At 49.2% G+C, this 21,557-nt stretch overlaps 1 protein-coding gene across 1 annotated transcript in view; it reads right to left on the reverse strand.

Annotated features, from left to right (window-relative positions):
• PTPN1 (protein tyrosine phosphatase non-receptor type 1) overlaps positions 1 to 12,433 on the reverse strand; it is a 75,956-nt gene extending 63,523 nt beyond the window's left edge. Inside the window, exon 1 of the mRNA XM_045295432.1 lies at positions 12,239 to 12,433. Coding sequence (XP_045151367.1) covers positions 12,239 to 12,301 — 63 coding nt within the window. The 5' untranslated portion in view covers positions 12,302 to 12,433. The remainder of the gene's footprint in view (positions 1 to 12,238) is intronic.
• Between the last annotated feature and the right edge of the window lie 9,124 nt (positions 12,434 to 21,557).

Raw genomic sequence — 21,557 nt, forward strand, 5'->3', positions numbered from 1 at the left:
CCTCCCTGGGGGACGGACAACAGAAAAGTGGGTGAAGGGAGACGTCGGACAGGGCAAGACATGACACAATAACAATTTATAAATTATCAAGGGCTCATGAGGGAGAGGGGAGCGGGGAGGAAGGGGAAAAATGATGACCTAATGCCGGGGGCTTAAGTGGAGAGGAAATGTTTTGAGAATGATGAGGGCAATGAACGAACAAATGTGCTTGACACAATTGATGTATGGATGGATTGTGATAAGAGTTGCATGAGCCCCTAATAAAACGATTAAAAAAAAAAAGAAAATGATGATGGCAACATATATACAAGTGTGCTTGATACAATTGATTTATGGACTGTTATAAGATCTGTAAGAGCCCCCAATAAAATGATTAACATGGCAACATATGTACAAGTGTGCTTGATACAATTGATTTATGGACTGTTATAAGATCTGTAAGAGCCCCCAATAAAATGATCAACATGGCAACATTAAAAACGAAAGAAAACTGGGCAAAGGTCAGAAACCATCATCTCCTTCTGTCCTAATAAGTCAGGTTAGGCATCCATCCGTCCCTGTCTCTAGGCAGTCACGTAACTAGGGAAGTGGAGCAATAACCAATCGGCCACAGAGCCATCCTCAGCTGGATTCAGGGCAGGAGACCTCAGGCAGAGAGCACGCCGATGACCTGATGACGAACCCAGAAAGAGTGACAGTCTCAGAAACCCAGAAGGGCAGTTTTGCCCTGTCCATAGGGTCGCCATGAGTCAGAAAGGACTTGATGGCAGTGAATTTTATTATTTCACTTTTAATGTACATAATAAACAGCTCAAGAGAGAGACGGCACTTTGCACAGTGCCTGAGGCACCTGGTGGACTCCACAAATGTGAGCTAGTATTACTGGGCTTTCCAATGAACAAGAAAACCCGGATTGGACTGTGTGTTTCTTCTTTGAATAGGGGAGCTCTGTCCAATTACAAGACCCCACTCACTATGCGCTTTCAAACTCCAACTCACTGCCATGGGGTGATTCCAGCTCATAGTGAACTTGTAGGGCAGAGTGTGAGTGCCTGTGGTAGTTACATAATCTGGTGTCAGTTTGGGAACTAGAGGATTAAGAGTGAAGGGATGGAATCTAGTCTGTCAATCAGGTCATAGCCAGTGAGGCCACTGGGTGGGCATGGGCTTCACCTGAGAATTCTGGGAAATCTGATATTTCCTCCTTGAAGGGGAGAGTTCTCTCTCTCTCTGGGAGACAATGCAGCTGACAAGACACATGGAACTATGCTAGTGCCCTGAGCTGGAGAAGTCCCATGGACCTACCCTGATACAATCAGACCTCTGAAGCCAGAGAAGCCACGTAGAGACCCCTGCCAGCGCTGAGATGCTTACATTGCCACTGGATCCAAAGACTTTCTATCCACTGGCCTGTGATCACCCTGCATTGGGTGTCATTGCACGTGTTTCTCAAGTCTGAAGACGACTTTATAGATTGGTATGGGACATATGGGTTAATATTGGACTTATGGTCTTAGACTGGACTGGGTTGAGAGGCTTTCTTAATGTACAATTTACCCATTATATAAAACCCTCTCTTATACACACGAGTTTCTATGGATTTGTTTCTCTAGTCTACCCAGATTAACACAGTGCCACGTGGGTTTCCAAGACTGTGGCACTCTATGGGAGTAAAACGCCTCCTCTTTATGGATGAGGATTGTTTTCAAAGGAACTGCAGTCACCCATACAGCCTTCGGTAATACAAAATCACCTGACTTAGGTGCTCCTAGGGCACCTTCTTATTGGTAAAGAGAATGACGTGTGATCGTTGTGATCGGAATGAAGGTGAAAATGTGAAGTTCTGGGGTCGTTTCAGATCAAGGGCATCATGGACCAGCCATACACTGTTCCCAAGCCCAGCCCGGGGAAGGACACATGGTCCCAATTTTTGCAGGAAGGTTCCCACGCCTCCACTTCCCGGCTCCTCCTATGACTAGAGCGGTAGGATGTTGTAGGCGATCGTGCTACTAGGCTGCCTGGTGTAATTGCCACATAACTCCTCCAAGGTCCCCTGACAGCTCACGGTGGTCTCAGAACCCAATCCAGGTTTCCTGAGGCCTTAGTCCATTAGCTCACAGTCCCTGGGCTTATGGTGCCTTGGACTAAGGTAGTGAAACACTATTGTTCTACGTGAAATTAACCAGCACTGGAGGCCAAATCCCTGTCACAACCTCCCAGTCAACTAAGAGTCCCTGGGTCGGGTAAGAGGTTAAGCCCCAGGGGACAACCGAGAGGCAGGCAGTTCAAACCCACCCAGGGATGCCAAAGCAGACAGTTCTGCAGGTGTGCTTGTAAAAGGTGACCACCTGGAAAGTCCATGGAGGAGGCCTCTTGTACACACAAGGGCACACCAGGAGTCCAGATGCACTCGATGGCACCTACCACCACCACACCCCAGGGAACAGGGGGGAGGAGTTCTTAGACACTGCCTGTCACAGCTTCATTGCACCCATCTCAGAGCTGCTCCAAAGTTTGTTTCTTTTAAATCATCTCATCAACTATGCCTTTTCAACAGACGTTCCAACGTCTATCAAAGAATCTAGTTTACTTGTTGGAAAAGAGACCACTGGTCTTCAAAGAATATTATAATGCTTCAAACTGTCCAACTTCCCAAGGGCTGAGGGGATAATTTTTTGAAATGGAGCCAAATGGAGAATATAGATTGTGTCCTACATTCAAATTCTGTCTTTCTAGAAAGCATGCTTTAATGTCAAAGGATATAAAGCAAGCTGTGAAGAAGAGACTAAAATTAGCTCAAACCACACTTAATCTAACATACTTATCACTTCCTTATGATCAACCTACAAGATTAAAACATTAAAGGCATTTGCCAAATGCAAAGTATGATATCCACGCTGTCCTTTAACTTCAGTTTTACCATGTCTCCTGTCTAAACTGGACCTGGTGTTTCAATACTTCTGAAGAGCGACATTTCACTGACTGGAAGGCACACCAAAGGGCACACACGAGAGCTCCGCTTTGCTCTGTAGAGGAAACGGTATGTACCGTGTAGTTCTTACGTGGTTAGAGCGGCAACCATCTCCTCAAACTGCAGGAAGGAAATCTGAGGTGATGGACCACGCCTGTTTCCAGCTGCACTTCACACTGACGACTGAGAACACACCAGATGCCTACTTCCATGGTACACTTCCATCTTTGAAAGCCATTCACCCCTAGTTTCAAAAGCAACTTCTACCAAGTGGGTGGGGAAATACACATGCTTGTTGTCATCAAGGAGTGGCACACGTTGCAAAAGGCAGCTTGTATGACAGATATGCAATCATGAAAAGGAATAAAACAAAACGAAACACCCAGGGAGCCGGTTTGTTAAAATTCACTCAGCAAAATCTCCTGTCTGATAATTACATACTTTTGCCCTGGTAGCATACAGTAATACACATTTGGGTGGCTAACCTCAAAGTTAGCAGTTCAAAAGCACTAGGCACTCTGTGGGAGAAAGTTGAGGCTTTCCACTCCTGTAAAAACTAAGTCTCAAAAACTCACAGGGACAGTTCTACCCTGCCCTACATGCAGGTATCTACTGGATGCATCGGAGTCTACCTGATGACGGGAAGTTTGTTACAATCAGTTTGCTGATCTTGGCGTCATTCAGATTCTGCTCGCCTCCCTCCAAGGATGACTCTGTCCACAGTCAGTGGACAACAATGACAATGCTCTTAAAGGAAAGATGCTGTCCAAATACTGTTCAAATCAGGGTAAAAACAACAAAGCAAAACAATACCAACAGCAAAAACAAATCAACAAAAAAACCCTTCCTCCCAGGAGACCACTGGCCGGCTACCTTTCTGAGGCTTTCTCTCAACGCAAAGCCCCAGCAGCACTATCAGGGAGGTATCGATGCTCCTGTAAAGATTTACAGCCTTGGCCATCCTAGATAAGGTAATTCTGAGTTGGAACGGACCCAATGACAGCTGTTTTGAGTTTGGGTTCTCGCTGTGCAAAGTTAGCCACACAAATATCCCTGGCCCGAGGTAGGCACACTTCACCCTTCTCCTTGCAGCAGTAGACTGAGACCCAACGCTGTGGGCAGCACAGAGGCACAAAAATCTAAAGGGGGAAGGGGGGTATGTGTATTTATAACAGTGACAAATGTTCACTCATCCCGGGAATTTAAAGCCAATTTACCGTATTATGCTAAAAGCAGTTTGCTTATTTGTTCTCTTGAGTGAAGTTATATTCAGAAGTGACTTCATCCTCAGACATTTTTAAGTAGCCCTGTGTTCTTCAGAGAACGCCAACAATTTGGCGTAATTACTTGATGTTCACTTTCCTGTAAGTAATTTGCAATCCTGTCTAAACTTCTGAGTAACCAGTACCCATGGGGGTGGAGGAAGGAGAACGAGTTAAGATGTTTGCTGGAACTTAGTGTGGCAATTTTTGAATAAGACTCTTCAAAAGGAAGAAATGTACCAATAAGAGACTCATTTGAGATGAAAGAAACAAAAAAGGTCGGGGGAGAAATGTTTCATAATAGAGGAACAGAGATAAGAAAAAAGAGTTTCATTCACTCATCACTGAATTCAAAAAGACAATTCTGGAAACTTAGTTCTGCTCTGGTGGCAAAGTCAGCTGTTCGAAACCACCAACGGCTCCAGGGGAGGAAGAGTAAGTAGGCTTTCAACTACTGTAAAAAGTTAGTCTCAGAAACCCACAGGGGCAGTTCTAACTCTGTTCTAGAGGACTGTCGTGAGTCGGAATTGACTGGGTAACAGTGAGTTGATTTGGTTCCGGAGTTCTGCTGTTTATCCTTGTAATTGGTGTCCCTCGCTCTCAAAAGCCAAGGCTTTTCCTTCTGAATCTATAAAGCAAGCCTGCCCAAGTGTCTGGGGAGAAGCCTTTGGCGTGGGCAAGAGGAGCCAAGGGTCGCAACTCCGTGGCCCAAAGGATTACCCAACAAGTGACCAACCTGCAATACTGGATTTCGAGTTTTCTGGTACAGCAAGCACTAGATTAAGTAGACTCTAAATTGTTTATTTCCCAGAGGGAGGGAAACAACAAAGGAACAAAACCCCAAACCTACTGCCATCTAATTGAAAGAATGGCCCATAAGATTTTCAAAGCTCTACAGAAGCAGATTGCCGCAGCTTTCTCCTGTGGAGCCACTGGAAGTTTCAAACCGCTGACCTTTCAGTTAGCAGCCAAGCACTGAACCACCAAGCCATCATGGCAGGGCTCTCGTAGAGAAAATACTGACTGTAAGTTTTACCAAGTCACTGTTTACTGTGGAAGTCTGAATTACAGAAACCACTTCTTGAAGCACGAATACTGTCCCCTCACCATGGAGGATCCTAAAAGTTAGGGAGAGGAAGCCTTTGGACAGACAATCCAAACCAACACTCACTCTCTCGCCTCTCTCTCTCTCAATCCAAACCAACTCTCACACACACACACACACACACACACACACACACACACACACACAAAGATGAAAAACCATTACCAGCAGCTATTATTTTATTTGTAGTGTGACTTGTACTAAGTTCTAAAAACCAATAGATTTGAGAGCTAGATTTTTTCCTTCGTTTTTTTGGGGGGGGGTAGGGGAGGGAGTGGGGGGCAAGCAGAGGAGGCAACGGCCTCACGCTCCATTGCAGACATTCCAAAACTGACAGATGTAAATCAGCAGCGCCGTGCCGGCTGTCATGTTGCCTTGAGAAAGGAAGGGAAGCAGGGCGTGGACCAGACTGCTCCCACTGAGTGAAAAATCACCGCTTCTAAACGGCTGGGCACTTTGGGGCTTTCTTCTTCAGCATGGCAGAAGCGTGCTCGTGCATGCCGGTCAGCTGAAGCGGGGGCCAGGTGGAGGTCTCGTTCTAAAATTACACCAGAAAGGGCAGCTACTCTGCATGGATCTCGCTGGGGTTGACTCTTTCGTAAATTCTCAAGAATCAGTTCCTCTATCTTTTACAGGAAAAACCACCGAAGGGCCACAGACAGTAAAGTGCGCAGAGCTGCATCAGTACTGCTCACTTCCCCCATGCCTAAAGCAAGCCAGCCCTGCCGATGAGAAATGCTTAGGGCCAATGGGGCGAGGGGGCTGGGGGAACGACAGACACACACACACACACACACACACACACACACACACACACACACACAACCTTCTGTGCCTCTCAAGTTTTGAGTGACTGTCCCCAACCTTGCCCAGGCACCTTACAGAAGGGAGAAATCCCTGCAGGTTTTACAAGGAGTTTTAGAAACATTACATTCTCTTTGGGAGTACAAGAACCCGTTGCCACTGGGGTGGTTCTGACTCATAACATCCCAACAGGACAGAGAAGTGCCCATTTGGGTTGCCGGAACTGCCATCTTCCCGAAAGCAGACTGCCCCCTCTTTCTCACGCTGTCCACCTTTCAGAAGGCAGTGTGCTTATCTGCTGCACCACCAGGGTGCCTTCTAAGTCCACGGGAATCTTTAGTTACTTGATGTGACCACCGAGTTCAGGGTCAAAGTAAGAGTCCTATTCAGTGTTGTCGAGCGGAGACTAGAACTCACGAGAGTCCACAAATGAGTGGCTCTCAGGGGTGGGGGGGGCGTTGATCAAAGGCTCTGTCTGTGGTCCGCTGTCACTATTGATATTTTGTAAGGATCTCTACCTTCGTGAGGGTTGTTACTTTACGGAGAGCTAGACTTTATATCCCACAATTTTAGAATGTTTTGTGAATTTTATCATTCAACAACATGCAAAACCCTAGAAGTCGCATGAGAACAGAGTGAAAGTGAAGAGACCAGAGCCATTCACAACTTTTTCTCAGCCTGTTGCCACCCAGTGGGGTCACGGCAACGCCCATGTGTGTCCTGTAGAACAGGAGGGGGGACACCACCCTCAAGCTGCCTCTTAAGTTCACATCAGGGCAAGCACAAATTTGCAGTGAAATTGAAAACTTCCTTGAAGCAAACTGGCTGTAAACACTTCTGGATAAGGAGCCAAAGCCACCACAGTGGACAAGGCCCAAAATTCTTGTCATGCCATGACTCAAATGTGGTGGCTTTCTCCAAGTGGCCTGCGCTACTGTTGCTGTCCCCGACTACAATGAGCTGGGCACCATGCACCTCGGACATCTTTATATTGCCAGGGCCTAGCTAAGCGGTGCCGGTCTAGGTGCCAGTGTGCTCAATCCCAACCTCTGGAGGGCACTGAGATGAACGACAGGGGACCCACAGAGGACGTCCTGAAGCAGCTTCAATGAGAGATCTGCACGAGAACACACAGGTGACAAAGCCAGCAAGTGCAAGGAGGCATGCGCCTGAGCTGGGAGGCGAGGCACGCACCGAATGAGGAGGAAAGGCCTCCTAGAGACGTTCTTAGACAAAGGCAGGACAGGCAGGGTGGGACTCCACAAACCAAAAAGCCAAACTCACTGCCACTGATTGATGGCAACTCACAGCTGCCCCTGTAAGACAGGGTAGAACTGCCCCTATGGGTTTCCAAAACTATAACCCTTTATGGTAGGAGCAAGCCTTATCTTTCTCCTGAGGAGCCGTCCGTGGTCTTCAAACTGCCGACCTTGCGGTTAGCAGTCCAAAGCAAAACCATAACCACCAGGGCTCACACAGTTGAGGTAGTTAAGCTTGTAAAACAATTGCCCATGGGACCATGTGAAACATGGATATAGGGGGGAGGGGGAATGGAGGGACCGAAAGGGCACAACCTTCATAAAGGACGGGTTCCATTCATTTCTACAGCACGACCCTGGAAAGAACAGCGAAATAAGGGCCCTTGAGACCACTAAGCATGGCATCGAGCCCACCCTTCAATGAGCTGTGATGGAGGGCTCTCAAGTCCCCAGCCCTCCTGGGGACTCTAAACATACACAGAGCAGGAACCACTGCTATGAAGCTACAAGGACCCGAAACCAACGACCCAGCACGAACTCCAATTTTCCTGAACACATGCAGATGTAAAGAAGCTGTCCAGCCTGCGCGTGAGCAGCAGAGGGCTTCCAGAAGCTCGTGGGGGAAATAGACTGAAAAGCTACACGGAGCCTATAGGAAAGGATGCCAAACCTCACTGCCATCCAAGTTCATACTGACTCATAAAGACGCTGTAAGATGGGGTAGAACTGCCTGTGGGTTTCTGAGACGGTAACTCTTTATGGCAGTAGAACGTCTCATCTTTCTGCAGACTCTACAAACAACTGGCCTGAGGTAGATCTAAGAAAATATCCCCGGAAGTGGAAAAAACAAACAACCTAGAACCAAAACTTTCAAAAAGAACTCTGCCACCTGAAAAGCAGACTGAGAAAAAAAACACAAAGGGGGAGGGGGTCCAGCAGCGTTATCTCAACAGTTACTAGTCCGGAAAAAATCCTCCAGGAAATTTTTTTGTTCATTTCCACCATGAAATTCTGCACCCGTTTGGTCACATTACTCAAAACCATGCATGTTGATGGGCTGAGGAGCTAGCTGTTCACACTACACTGCAAGATGCAGTGGGGAGGCCAGGGATCCCAGCCGTGCGTGTCTGGGAGCTGAAAGCCATTTGCATGACCGTTATCCCCCAGCTGATTTTGCAGAACCATCTGGCACAGCCGACTCACTTCCCAAAGTACCAAAGGATTCCTATAAATATGCCAGTGATGTCAAACAAATAATGATATGTACACTTAGGTCCCCAGCTCAATCATACTGGTCCAGGCAATTAAGAAGGTCTTCACACCAGTTTCAAAGTGATGACCCGGTACCTAAATTTAGTTGGCTGAAACCAGGGATGAACAAGAGCATTAGTTCGAATGGATCACCCAAGATGACTAGAACTTCCCAATCTCTCCTTGTCATTTCTGTTTGTCTTTTTTTTTTTTAAGTGCAATGAGTCATGGTATGTAGATCTTTCTCCTCTGCACCAAAATATAGTTTTCTTGCTTTGAATGAGAATGGCATTTAAACAAACATCATGGGGAAGTCTTGAGAGCCTTGTCCTTAGAAGCTAGCAATCCAAGCAGTCTGCAGCTCTGGGGAATCATAATGAGTTATCGTTATGACATGAGTTTTAACCTCAGTGGGCATTAGATTGCTTCCCATAATGGAAGCAGCTATAAAAACAAACGTCAATTCGAAAGAGTGGCCCATTTGAGAAAGCCTGCCTGGAACATGAAATAAATCTTGCTTTGAGTCAAGGGCTATTGTAGCCATCTCTTTCACGAGAAACAATCAAATCATTCACACTTGAAAGAGTGACCAATGTCAGAGAACCAAAGAATTCAGAGATGAGAGATATAGCCAAACACCGGATCCCAAGCCCTCTAAAACTTCAGACCGGCAAGGGATCGCATCCACGCCATTCCTTTAAGTCCTGTCGTTTCTCTTCCTAGCTTCTAAAACCAACCACCCTCTTGCCCTGCTTTTTTTTTTTTTTAAACATGGCATTCATCTTTGGGGTAGCCAGGCCACCTCAAACTCGAGACTCGCAAAAGTATTACTCCCATTTTTCAAACCAGACATACAACTGCTTAAATGTTAGAAAACAATTTTCACAGCTCTCTAAATTGTGTGCTCAGGCTGACTTTTTATAGCACCAAATGCTTATTAGTGTCTGGGCTATTATTAGCATTAAAGATTAAAAGCAGGTCTCCACTCACTATCAAACTGAGCTAGCAGCGAATCTTTGCCTGAAACATTTGCTTTCTAAGCCGCCACATGCCTCAGCACTCAAAATACCCCCCCTTGCCCTTTATTCTTTGCCCCTGGGGTCTCTGAATCTTTTTCTTCTCTGTGACAAAAGAAGTCGAGACAATGAGAGCCTATGATGGTGCTACCTCCCTATATCCAGTTCTGGGTAAAAACGACCATATAATCTTTCAAGTCACAGTAGGTTGCACGCTCCAAAAGCAATTCTGGGGTTAGCAGCCTCACTCTGACCTGACCTGCAGTAGTCACTTTTTGGGTTCCTTTCAAATTTCCATTCTCTGCCCAACCACAAGCACAGGACTGTTAATCCTAGAAAAATAAAGGTCAGAGAACTGACACACCACATGCAAATCTGGCCACTTTAGTCTCAATAGTGAAGTTGAATTCTGCGTTGTTTTTTAAATGCCAGTGTGATATAACAAACCTGCGAAGGAGAAGAGCTGCTAGCTTCAATTTTAGAATGCCTGCATGGTAAGAGGTAAGAAAAGTCCTCAGTGGACATTGCTCTACGGTCAAAAGAAACCACCGCGGGTCCTGTGGCAATCCATTAGGAAGCTGGGGAAATCTCAATCTAAAGCTATCTTGACTAACTCTTGTGGTTCCAGTGTGGTAGAGAGGCTTAAGAACAATGAGGGAAATTAATTGAAGACCAACACATGCTCCATGCTAGCAGCTCACTTTAACACAGAGTTAACCAAGGCTTGGGTGGGAGCATGCGGGCTTAACACAGCATGAAATTAAATTCAACCAAGACCTTATCTACAATAGGAATATGTTCCTGCATCAGTTTCAGTCCAAATGACTTTCTCCCCAGGGTCTCCCTCCACTCATGCCAGTCTATTTCATAGTCAATCTCCAGCACTTCAGACCAACGATTCTCATGAAAAGCCATTGGAGATTCAGTGGCATTAAAATTGATGCAGAAAATGTGCCCTTACCAGCTCAAAGTCACGAGTAGCATTCATTCAATTACCCCAGAGAGACCAGGCAGAGAATACAAATGTTTCTATTGATCCAACGTACTTACATTGATTACAGTGGCTGGGCAACATTAGAAATATTTTTTCTATCAGAAGATAACCTACAGTCCATGTAAAATGAGCCCTGTCCAAGAAGCCTGATGCATATCTACCCCAAGATTGCCAAAAAAAGAGAGGCTTTTGTTAGCCAAGCATCCTAATGAAGGGCTTAAAGCTCTTTTCCATTTTAAGAGGAGCTCAAAAGAGATTTTAATACTATCCCTAGCTGATGGACCCCACGCATTGCCTTCTGGGCTTAAACGGCAAAGAGGAAAAGGGGGGAAATAGAAAAAAAAGCAGTAACACACAAAACTACCTTCCCCCCATACACAAGTCACCAAACCTCTCTTCAGTCCACTGCTTATTTAAAATACGCCCTGCGGTTTGGGCTAACCCTCCCAGCCCCCGAAATGATATTTAATCGGGAGTGCCTATTTTCTTTAGGGGATTGAACTGCTTGTGGAAGCAGACCTCTACGTGTTTTTAATCTGTTGTTTTGGAGACGGGAGGGACCCCTCCCTTGCCGGCTTTATTTTTGAACCGCCTTAACCCACACGAGGGCTCAGAAGGCAGACTCTCAGCCTGTCGGGAGAGTGGGCTGTGCCCTGGAGCCAGATGCTATTTCAGGGAGTAAAACCTTCACTTGCTCGGTTCCCCACGCGAATGGTAGGATTTGGGCTCCAGCAGTGGTTTACTGGAGGCCTCCTGGCTGGAAAGCCTGATCCACTCGAGGCTTGCTGCTCCCGTCCTGACAGCGCACAAGCCTTCCTCTGACCCCCATTCCTCGAAGCTCCCGCTAAGGTAGCCCACCTTCCACCCAGCGGCTCGCGACCCCGTTAGGTGGCTTTGTTTTCTGCAGCATCTGTCACCATCTGAAATGATTTGTCTGCGTCCGTCTGACTAACCTATTCTACTCAGCTCTACAGGGACTCGAGCCCTTGCCTGTCTGGTTCGCCGCTCCTTCCAGGGCCAGGAGCTGGGACGAGCACGACGCCAATTCATATCCATTAAATGAATGAACAGGAAGGGGGAATGGGGCTGTCATCCTCGGAGCCCTCGGACAGACACGGGCACAGAAGGAAAGGAAATGCGAGGAGGGAGGGGGGTAGAGAAGCCGTTTCCCCCGGGAGACAAAGGAAAAGAGTCCCAGGTGGTCCCGTCTGGAAAGGAAGTCTCGGGGTGTTAAAGCCACCCCTGGGGACAAAGGGTGGCCCGGCAGGGGGGCGGGGTCGAGCTGCTGGGGATTCGCGCGGGCAGGCTAGTGGGCGGCCTCCGGGCTCGAGAGGTCACCCGGGCGGGAGAATAGGAAGTAGGTGGGAGATCTCGGGGGGATGCGAGGCCCGAGCGGAACGCAGGCCCACCCGAGGGGACAAAGAGGGAGCAAGGCGGCTTCGGCCGCGGTCGGATCGAATCCTCTCCGAGGGCCATGCTGAGGGCGGGATCCAGAGGGAGAACAGAGCGCGGGATGCTGAGGGGGGTTCCCGCGGCCTAAGCGAGCAGCCTGCCGCGCTCCGGGGCGCTCCCGCACCTGGTAAATGGCCGCCCAGCTACCAGACTTGTCGATCTGCTCGAACTCCTTTTCCATCTCCATGACGGGCCAGGGCGGCTGCCGCGTCTCCTCCTCGGCCCACTGCGCCGAACCCCGCGTCAGGCCGGGCCGCGATCTCAGCCCGCTACCCCACCGCAAGCCTGGCCTCTCGCCGCTACCGCCGCTCCAGCCGCCGCTGCTTCTTCATGTCAACCCGGCAGCCGGAAGTACGCACCGCGCCTGTCGAGAGCTCCGCCCTCTGCTCCGAAGGACCAATTGGAGCTCGGGAATCTTTGCAAGCACTTCCGCGGGGCGGAGTCCCGAGGAGGTGCTGGGGAAGTGGCCTCAGCCCCGCGAGACGTTGAGCAGAGCGCACTTCCCCCTCCCTCCGGGGCTCCGGGCTCGGGCGTGGCGCCCTCCCGTTGCCTAGGCGACTCCTGGGCACCCAGCCCGCGGCGCAATGCTTGGCAAGGCCTGGCAAGGTTTGGGTGGGTCTTGAATTCGAGTCTCAACTCGGCCCCTTGAGTCACGGAGTGACCTTGAAATAGGCACTCCTCCTTCTTGCAGTGCCAAGGGTCCTGGCCTCCGTGTTCCAAGCTGAAATATGGGCCCGGCAGAGAGGATTGCATGCCACATTCGCCTGGCTCCCAGCACTGGCCAGAGGAGGCTCGCCTTGTTTTCATGAAACATAGGAAAGTCTTATGAAGAGCCATTATTCCTAAAGGTAGGGTCTCTGTTTCAAATGCACGATTTCCCTGTGGGATCTTGGACTCTAAGCGTTTCAGGAGTGCAACCCTGGAATGACCTCATTGTCGATATTTCCCAAAGCATCAATGAAAGCCCACCTTGACCTTGCTCAGACTGTACCTGCGGAGCACCAATTCCACATGGCATTATAATCACCTGGGGAAGTGTGAATGATGTAGGTTTCTGGGACCACCTCCAAGGTGTGGGGGAGAGGCCCAGGGTGTGTATTCCTCACTGATCACGCCTGCCCTCGACCCCGTGGAATGCTAATGCCCTAGTCCTTGGAGCACACAGGAAGGAGGGCCGGTCACGTGACCCTCCTGTAGCCTGCATTTAAACCCCCAGCGTTGGCGTGTCACGTTCCGTGGAGCCTGGGAACTCCATGGGGTCAAACCCTGAAGACCAATCATCATTTCCTGTCCCCATTCCAGTCCTCCTAGAGCGACTACCTGGAATTCTTGATTGAATTCCAGCTCATTTCCTGAGTTCTTGTGGTGGCGCTGTGCCTGACATTCTAAGTACACATGCTCATCAAATCCCTCCAGGGGGGCAGGGGGGTAGGGGGTGGGGGGCAACAACCCTAGGAACAGTTACTGTTATTACACCCACTTTACAGATGAGGACTGCAAGGCACAATGACTGACTCAGACTAGCAGTGCTTAAAGTATGGAAGATAGGATTCTAACCCTGTCTCCAGGCTGTGGAGCCAGTTTGCCTGGGTCCCCATTCCATCTTTGCTAAATACTAGCTGTGAAGTCTGGGGCAAATTCCCTAACATTTCTGTGCCTCCTTTGTAAAATTCTGGTAATGAAAGTACCCACCTGACCAGGGCAGTGTGAGGAGTGAATGAGTGAATCCCTGTCATGCACTCAGTATGTTAGGTTGCTTAATAAAGATTAGTTGTCATTATTATATACCTTCGAATCATAACAAATGGGACTATGACCCAGCGTTCCCTCTGCTGGGTGTATAACCCAGAGAAGTCAGAATCAGAGCATGAACATAGCCTATCGCAGCACTTTTCACAGTAACAAGACCATGGAAACAACCTAAATGCCCATTGATGGAGACATGAATGGATTGAGAAACTTTGGTCCCTATGCACAGAGGAGTACTGTGCCATGAAGCACCGCGTGGCATGGGTGAACTTGGAGAGCATTATACTGAGTGAAATTAGTCAATCACAAAATGTCAAATAGTGTATGAGACTGCTATAAAGAAAACAAAGCCAGACATTTATCCCAAAGGAAACAGATTTTAGGTTACCCAGGGCGGGGTGGGGGTGGGGGGGGCGCAGAAGATGAAGCTGTAGGCTCAAGGGCAGGCTGGCGGGAACTTGGGTGAAGGGGATGATCATATTCCATAAGAGAAATCGGGGGTGGGGGGCAGTAAGCTCTTGAAGGGATTGATAAGTCGCTTAAATTTCGGAATACGAAGTTGATTATCTGAAATGTTAACCCCTACCTAATTCACAATTCTAAAAAAAAATTGAAAACAAAACACAAATAAGAAATAAGTGAATTTCTATTTAATAAATGGAACTAGTCTACAAGGCATGGCCTTTAGATACGGAGGGTCCCCAGGGAGGAGCCGTGTTGGCCAGAGATGCCCATGGACTGGCCATGACCCACAGCAACAACGTGTATGTGGACCGTGAGGAACCATGAGCTCCTGGAGTAAAGGGAAGCGGCTGGTTCGTTTCCAGTGTGTTCCATGGAGCTAAGGAAGGGAGTAAGAGCCCATCTTGAGCCCAAGTGGCCCTTGTGCCTGCAGGAAATGTCACTCAGTGGCTGGAGTAGCCATCAAGCAAGGCCAAAGCTATGTCAGGAGCTTGAGGGGAGAGTGGGGGAGGGCAGGATCCACATTTGGCCTGTCATGGCCCTGTGCTCATTAACAGACTCATTAACTGTCACAAATCACCTCACACTTGGTGACTAGAAACAACAGAAAACACCTTCTGTCAAAAGCCCTCAAGTCAGGACCCTGGAATCATGGTGTCGGTAGGGCCACACTCTGTCTGAAGTTTCAAGAGGATAATCCTTCTCGGCTTCCTGCAGCTTCTGGCCACTCCGGCTCCTCCTTGACTGTGGCAGCACCACTTCAGTCTCTGCCTCTGCTTTTACATGGGCTCCTCCTCTGTTATATGCTCTATAACATGTTCTAGATGTTTTAACTCAAACCAAACCAAGCTCACTCCCATCCAGTTGATTCTGACTCAGGGAGAGCCTTATAGGGCAGAGTAGAACTGCCCCTGTGGGTTTCCGAGACTGTAACTCTTTACGGAAGTAGAAAGCCTCATCTTTCTCCCAAGGAGCGGCTGGTGGTTTTGAAGTGCTGGCCTCACAGTCAGCAGCCAATGTGTAACCACTACACCACCCAGGTTCCTCCTGTTATAAAGACACTCAGTATTAGATTTCTGACCCAGGATGATGCTAATAATTTATGCTCGCTACTGTGGAATAAACATTGGACTAACAGCCACAAGATCGGTTCAAACCCACCAGCTGCTCCATGGGAGAAAGATAAGGTTGTCTGTGTCTGTAAATATTTGCAATCTCAGTGGTTATGTGCTGGGCTGCTAACCGAGAGGTCAGCAGTTCAAAATCACCAGCTGCTCCTCGGGAGAAAGAGGAGGCTTTGCACTTCCTGAAGAGTTACAGTCTCAGAAACCCACAGGGGCAGTTCTACTCTGTCTTGTAGGGCTGTTCCGAGTTGGAATTAACTTGATGGCAGTGAGATTGTTTTTCTTTCCTTGGTTTTCTTGAGGAGTTAGGACCAGGAAGGCTGGCACTCAACCCACTACAAAAGGCAGAGGGTGCAAGCTTGTCACAGAATTGATGCCAAATGTAACTCATCATTTCATTTCCATACCAGCTAAATCTCTTCCACATCTGTTTTGGACATAGTAACAGCCAGAGAGCGCTTTTAATATTTGGAAGGGGAAACTCTCAGGTAAAAACTGCCTGTGTGCCCTGTGCCCCGCCCTGACCACTCCCCCAGCCTCCTTCCCCTGCTTCTGTGCCCCTCTCCTCCTCCCCTGGCTCCAGTAGCCCGAGTCCTCTGGTTTGGGCCCCCCAAATCCACCAGGCTAGTTTCCACATCAGCTGCTCTTTCTGCTCGGATCACTTACATCACTCAGCGTCACAGGTCGAACGTCGCGCCCCCCCCCACCCCGCCAGGCCTTTCTACCCTGAAGTCCCACTCTGAAGTGGCCCCTGTGACTCTGTGTTGGCATCATGGCACTCTCCAAACCAAGCTCACTGCCCTCGAGTCGATTCCTGCAGGACAGGGCAGAACCTCCCTGGTGGGTTTCAGCCTGTAACTTTCTTTACAGGATAGAAATTTGTCTCTCTCTCTCTCTCTCTCTCTGAGTGGCTGGTGGTTTCGAACTGCTGACTTTGAGGTTAGCAGTCCAATGTGCCACTTACTGCACTGCCAGAACTTTTTTAAATGCCTCCATTTACCCCCACCCCTCACCACCACCCTTTCTCCAGCTCTTTCTGCCCACTGACTGTTCCTGGGAGGACAGGGACCTCAGCTTCTTGTCTGTGTCCCAAGCACCTGGTGTTGTCATCATAGGAAGAGGGGTATGAGTGTTGGCTTTGATCTGCAAAGCTCCTCGCTTCCCCGCCAAGGCCTGGCCTGGACCCAGCCAAGCCCCAGGTCTCCCCCAGCGGACTGCTGCTGGTGGATGGGAACCTTTCAGTGGTGACTGGTTAGAAAAATTAACAAAGAACTGCGTGTGTCACAAGCACTAGAACCTCTTCCGGGCAGGCTTCTCTGGCCTTTCCCTCACAGATTCCGCTAATGGAGGAGATCGGCCCTGCCGATCAATGACCCATTACCCGCTGAAAAATATCCTACGGAGTGGGGAAGAGCGGCTTTTTACCAAGCCTCCCAAGGACCAGTGGGTGGCTTAGCAGCGTCAGCACCCGAGAGTGGCCTGGTCATGTGGTCCAGGCCTTGCACAGTGTCAAGAGCTCCAGAGCCAAACTAGGTCTCAGCTCAAATGTCAGCTCCTCAGAGCCAGCCCCTCTGACCCCTCCTCATCAACAGAGTCCCCATCACGCTGGCCCTTGTCCTCCTAAGCAATTATCAGGAAACGGTGAGCGTGTTTCTCCTTGCGTTAACCAAACCCAAACAAGACCAGTTGCTAGTGAGTCGGCCCCACCCCCTGCCCACCCCCACCCAAATGGGGGTCAGAGCAGGAGTGGACTCCTTACTGTTTACAATGGCTGCCTTTGCACAAATAGATTCCCAGCCCCTTCTTCCAGGGCACTGCTGGGGAGACTTGAACTGCCAGCCCTTAAGTTAGCAGCTGAGCACTTGGTTGGTTTCACCCCCCAGGGACCTCCTCCTTAGAGTTGCCATGTTATGCGGGTGGGGGTGGAGGGTGGCTTCAAAAAGTTCGTGGGAAACCATAATGAAAAGATGATGTCATTTGTCTCCCACAAACGTTTGGAAGCCCCCTTGCCTGTGTGCCTTATGTGTGTATGATACACTTCACGGAGAAGAGGGCCTGGGTCGATAGGACCCAACATTGTCTTCTTTAAACGACAGGCCAGACCCAGTGAAGCCCACCTGGCCTCGGGAGGTCCCAGAAACCAGGACAACAGGGCTTCCTTGTGCCCCGCCAATGCAGAGCTGGAGGGAGGGTCCCCAGGGCTAGCCAGTATCCTCTATGCACAGCCAAGAAGGGAAGTGGTCCTTATCAGCAAGACCCACACGTGCTGACCTTGCGGAGTTTGGGCACCCTGAGAGCTTGAAGATTTGGGGTGCTGCCAAGGACACCTTGGGATGGAATAACCAGGGGGTCAAGCCCTGGTCCAAAGAGCGGGAATGTGGGTGCAGAACAGAGCCTGCAGACCAGCTCAGCGCTGGAGAAGAGGGCTCTCCCGCTCTTGGTATTTCCCACCAGCCCCATCTGCCTGGCCTTAGCCCCATTTTACAGATGAGAGCCGGGCTGCTTGGAGAGGGCGAGAGGGGAAATCAGTGAGCTCCCAGGGTCAGAGTGCTTGCCAGGATGACGGAGCAAATGGCACCGGAGGGGACCTGGCATTTACTGCCTCTCAGACCACAGGCCAGTTGCTCAACCTCCTGGTGCCAGTGAGAACATATTCCAATGAGAAAAACCCAACTGAAAGTCGCTTTTGCAAAATGGGGAATTCACTGGCTCACAAAACTGGGAAGTCCAAGGGTGGCTTGCTCCAGATACAGCCAGAGCCAGGGACTCAAGCAAGGTCATGGGAACTCAGTCTCTCCTCCCTTCTCTTGTTCGGTCCTCCCCCTGTCCCCCCCCCCCAGCAGGCAGGCCCTCTGCGGGGGTGACCAGGGTGACCCAGCAGTCCCATGCTGACTTCCGGCTAGATCAGCCACCCAATGGAAAGCTACCTTCTCGCCCCAGTAGTCCCAGCACTAGTCTCATTTGTCTAAACAAGGCTCATGTGGCACCCCCTCGATCCAGGGGCAAAGTTGGCAACTGAAAAAACAGAGGCCCAGCAAGGCCATTTTCTTAACTGAGGTGGTATAGCTAATTAGTGCAAATGAAAACCCACTGCCATCCCATGGGTTCCAGCTCATGGCAACCTGATCAAAGGTTTCTGAGACTATAAATCTTTATAGGGACAGAAGCCTCACCTCCCTTCCAAAGAGTGGCTGGTGGGTTTGAACCACTAGCCTTGCAGTTAACAGCCCAATGCCTGACGCAATGTACTACCAGCTTTTCTGAGACCTAGCCTAGTGGCGTTTAATGCAGACCATCTGGTATCAGCGTCCCCAGTGTTATAAAGCCCCTCCAGTAACTCCCATGATCTCTGACATAGAAGGAGCCTGACAAGAATGGGAAGAGTGAAGCCAGACCCTTTACTGAGCCTTACCTGAGGGGAAGTGCTTCACGTGTACTATTAGCTCACTGAACGCTCACAAGCGTATCGAGTTATCCCGTTATTGTCCTCATTAGAGTACACTGAAGCAATGTACTCACAGTTATGGGGCGAAGGAATGGTGGGGCCAGGATTTGAACCCTGCTGCTCTTGAGGTCACTTCTGGTTCTGAAGTTCTCCATACACACAAATAAATAAATATATGTCTACCTATCATGCATACACATACATGCTCATACCTAGATTACACCTCCACATGAAGGAAAGAATCTCAATCACAATAATTGGGCACATAAGAAACATGATAAACAGAGGAGATGGAAGCTGTGAAGGGTGTTATTTTACTTTGCTCCACAATCAACACCCATAGAAGCAACATTCATGAAATCAAACAACCATATTGCATCAGGCAAATCTGCTGCACAGAACCTGTTGAAAGTGTTAAAAAGCCCAAGAAAATGCCTCAGACAGTTGTAAACATGGGTACGTCCATGGGTCTGTTGTTAAGCAGGAGGCTTCTCCTGAGTCTCAGAGCTGCAGGAAGGCAGGAACCCAACCAGGATGCATGGAAACCGACTAGGAAGAAGGAAAAGAAAGCAGAAAGCCCACGGATTGTTGGATGCAGAGGCAAAGGATTGTATGGTCAGTAGATCAGGCTTTTGGCTGCAATGCTCAGTGAGTCTAGGGTCAGCAGGTCAGATGGCAGGCTGCCAATGGCTCCCAGGGGTGGCAGGTAATATGGCGGGCTGTTGGCTCCAGTCCAGAGAGCTCGAGGTGGATGAGCCAGACCCAGCAAGAAGCCACGAAGTTCCCTGCAGTGTCTACTGGTTTAGGAAGTACACCACACCCTCCAGGGGAACATCGTCAGAGCTGTGACCCGAGTTTCCGGGGTTGCATTCCACCCTAATCTTACAATGGATTGGCTGCTCACAGCAGATCCTATTATGGGGCTGATCACATGGTGTTAGGTCACATCATAGGGGATTACTCCTCCTCAATTGCCAAACCACTGAGAATCCTGGCAGAGCCAGGCTGACTCAGACTTAACTCTCTCAAGAACTAAAGTGTGCCTAGTCCAGGCTGTGGGATTTTTCAATGGCCTCTCACGCACGCAAAAGCTGGCGATGGGTAGGGAAGACTGAAGAAGAATCGATGCCTTTGAATTTTTAATTTAAGGAATAGTAAACACCCCATGGACTGCCAGAAGAATGACCAAATCTGTGTTGGAAGAAATACAGTCCGATGTTCCTTGTACTTGAGGATGGCAAGGCTTTGCCTCATGCACTTTGGCTATGTTATCAGGAGGTACCCATCCCGGAGAAGGTACCCATCCTTGGAGAAGGATATGATGCTCGGTGAATTAGAAGGTCATTGAAAAATAAAAAGGCCCTCGAGGAGATGGATGGCCGGGGAGGCTACCCACCAACCCCAAGCCCAACTGACTGCCAGGGAGTGGAGTCTGACTCGTGGTGACCCTGTAGGACAGGGTAGAACTGCCCCTGTGGGTTTCTGAGACTGTCACTCTTTGCGAAAACAGAAACCCTCCTCTTTCTCCCGTGGAGGCTGCCAACAGTGGGGCTCAAATCTAGGGAGCATGGTGGGTATGAGGAAGGGCCGGGAAGGGTTTCCTTCTGTTCTCCAGTCAGATCGCTATGAGGCTCAACGGACTCAACAGCACTTCGTGGCAATATATCTACATGCTCCAAAATACTTAACCCCTGTGCCACCAAACCCCAAATTCAAATTGATTGCCACTGAGTTGCAACCCTACAGGCCAGTGGTTCTCAAACTTCCTCCTGCCGCGATCCTTGCATACAGTTCCTTGTGAGGTGGCGACCACCAGACCATGAAATTATTTTTTTTGCTACCTCATCACTGTCATTTTGCTACTGTTATGAATCGGGTGACCCCTGTGAAAGGGTCATTCGACTCCCAAAGGGGTCACGACCCACAGGTTGAGAACCACTGCTATAGGACATAGTAGATCTGTCCCATAGGATTTCCCAGGCAGTTTTTATAGAGGCAAGCTGACACATCTTTCTCCTGCAGAGAACAGATAGTGGGTTTGACCTGCTGACCTGTGGGTTATCAGCCAAGCACCTAACCCCTGCACGGTATGGGTGTATGCTGGGTACATCGATGCGATGGTTGCTGGGTGCTATGGAGTAAGCCCAACTTATAGCAACTCCTTGCCCAATGGAATGGAACACTGCCCCGTCCTGCGCCTTTCCCACAATCTTTGCAATGTTGGCGCTCGTGGTTGCAGCCACTGTGTCAGTCTTCTCATTGAAGGCCTTTCTCTCTTTCCAGGAGCCTCTAATTCACCAAGCACAATATCCAGGAGGGACAGGTCCCTCCTGATAACATAGCTGAGGTACATGAGGCCAAGAAATGGGTAGGCATTCAACTACCACTTTAAGAGGTAGCAGATGACCAAGAACCAATGATACTGAATGAAGTCCAAGCTGCACTGAAGGCCTAGTGAAAGAGAAGTCTCCAAGAACTGCCGGGACACCAAGGGAAATGTTTCCACAAGCTGATGAAGCGCTGGAAGCGCTCACTCATCTACCAAGAAATTTGGATGACAGCTACTTGGCCAGCTTACTGGAAGACATCCATACTGGTGACCCTTCCAAAGAAAGGGTATCTAATAGAATAGGGAAATCATTTAGCACTATCATTAATATCAC

Source organism: Echinops telfairi, unplaced genomic scaffold, assembly GCF_000313985.2.
Source record: "Echinops telfairi isolate 266 unplaced genomic scaffold, ASM31398v2 ScPeMD7_5592;HRSCAF=6446, whole genome shotgun sequence".
NCBI classification, from domain to species: Eukaryota; Metazoa; Chordata; class Mammalia; order Afrosoricida; family Tenrecidae; genus Echinops; species Echinops telfairi.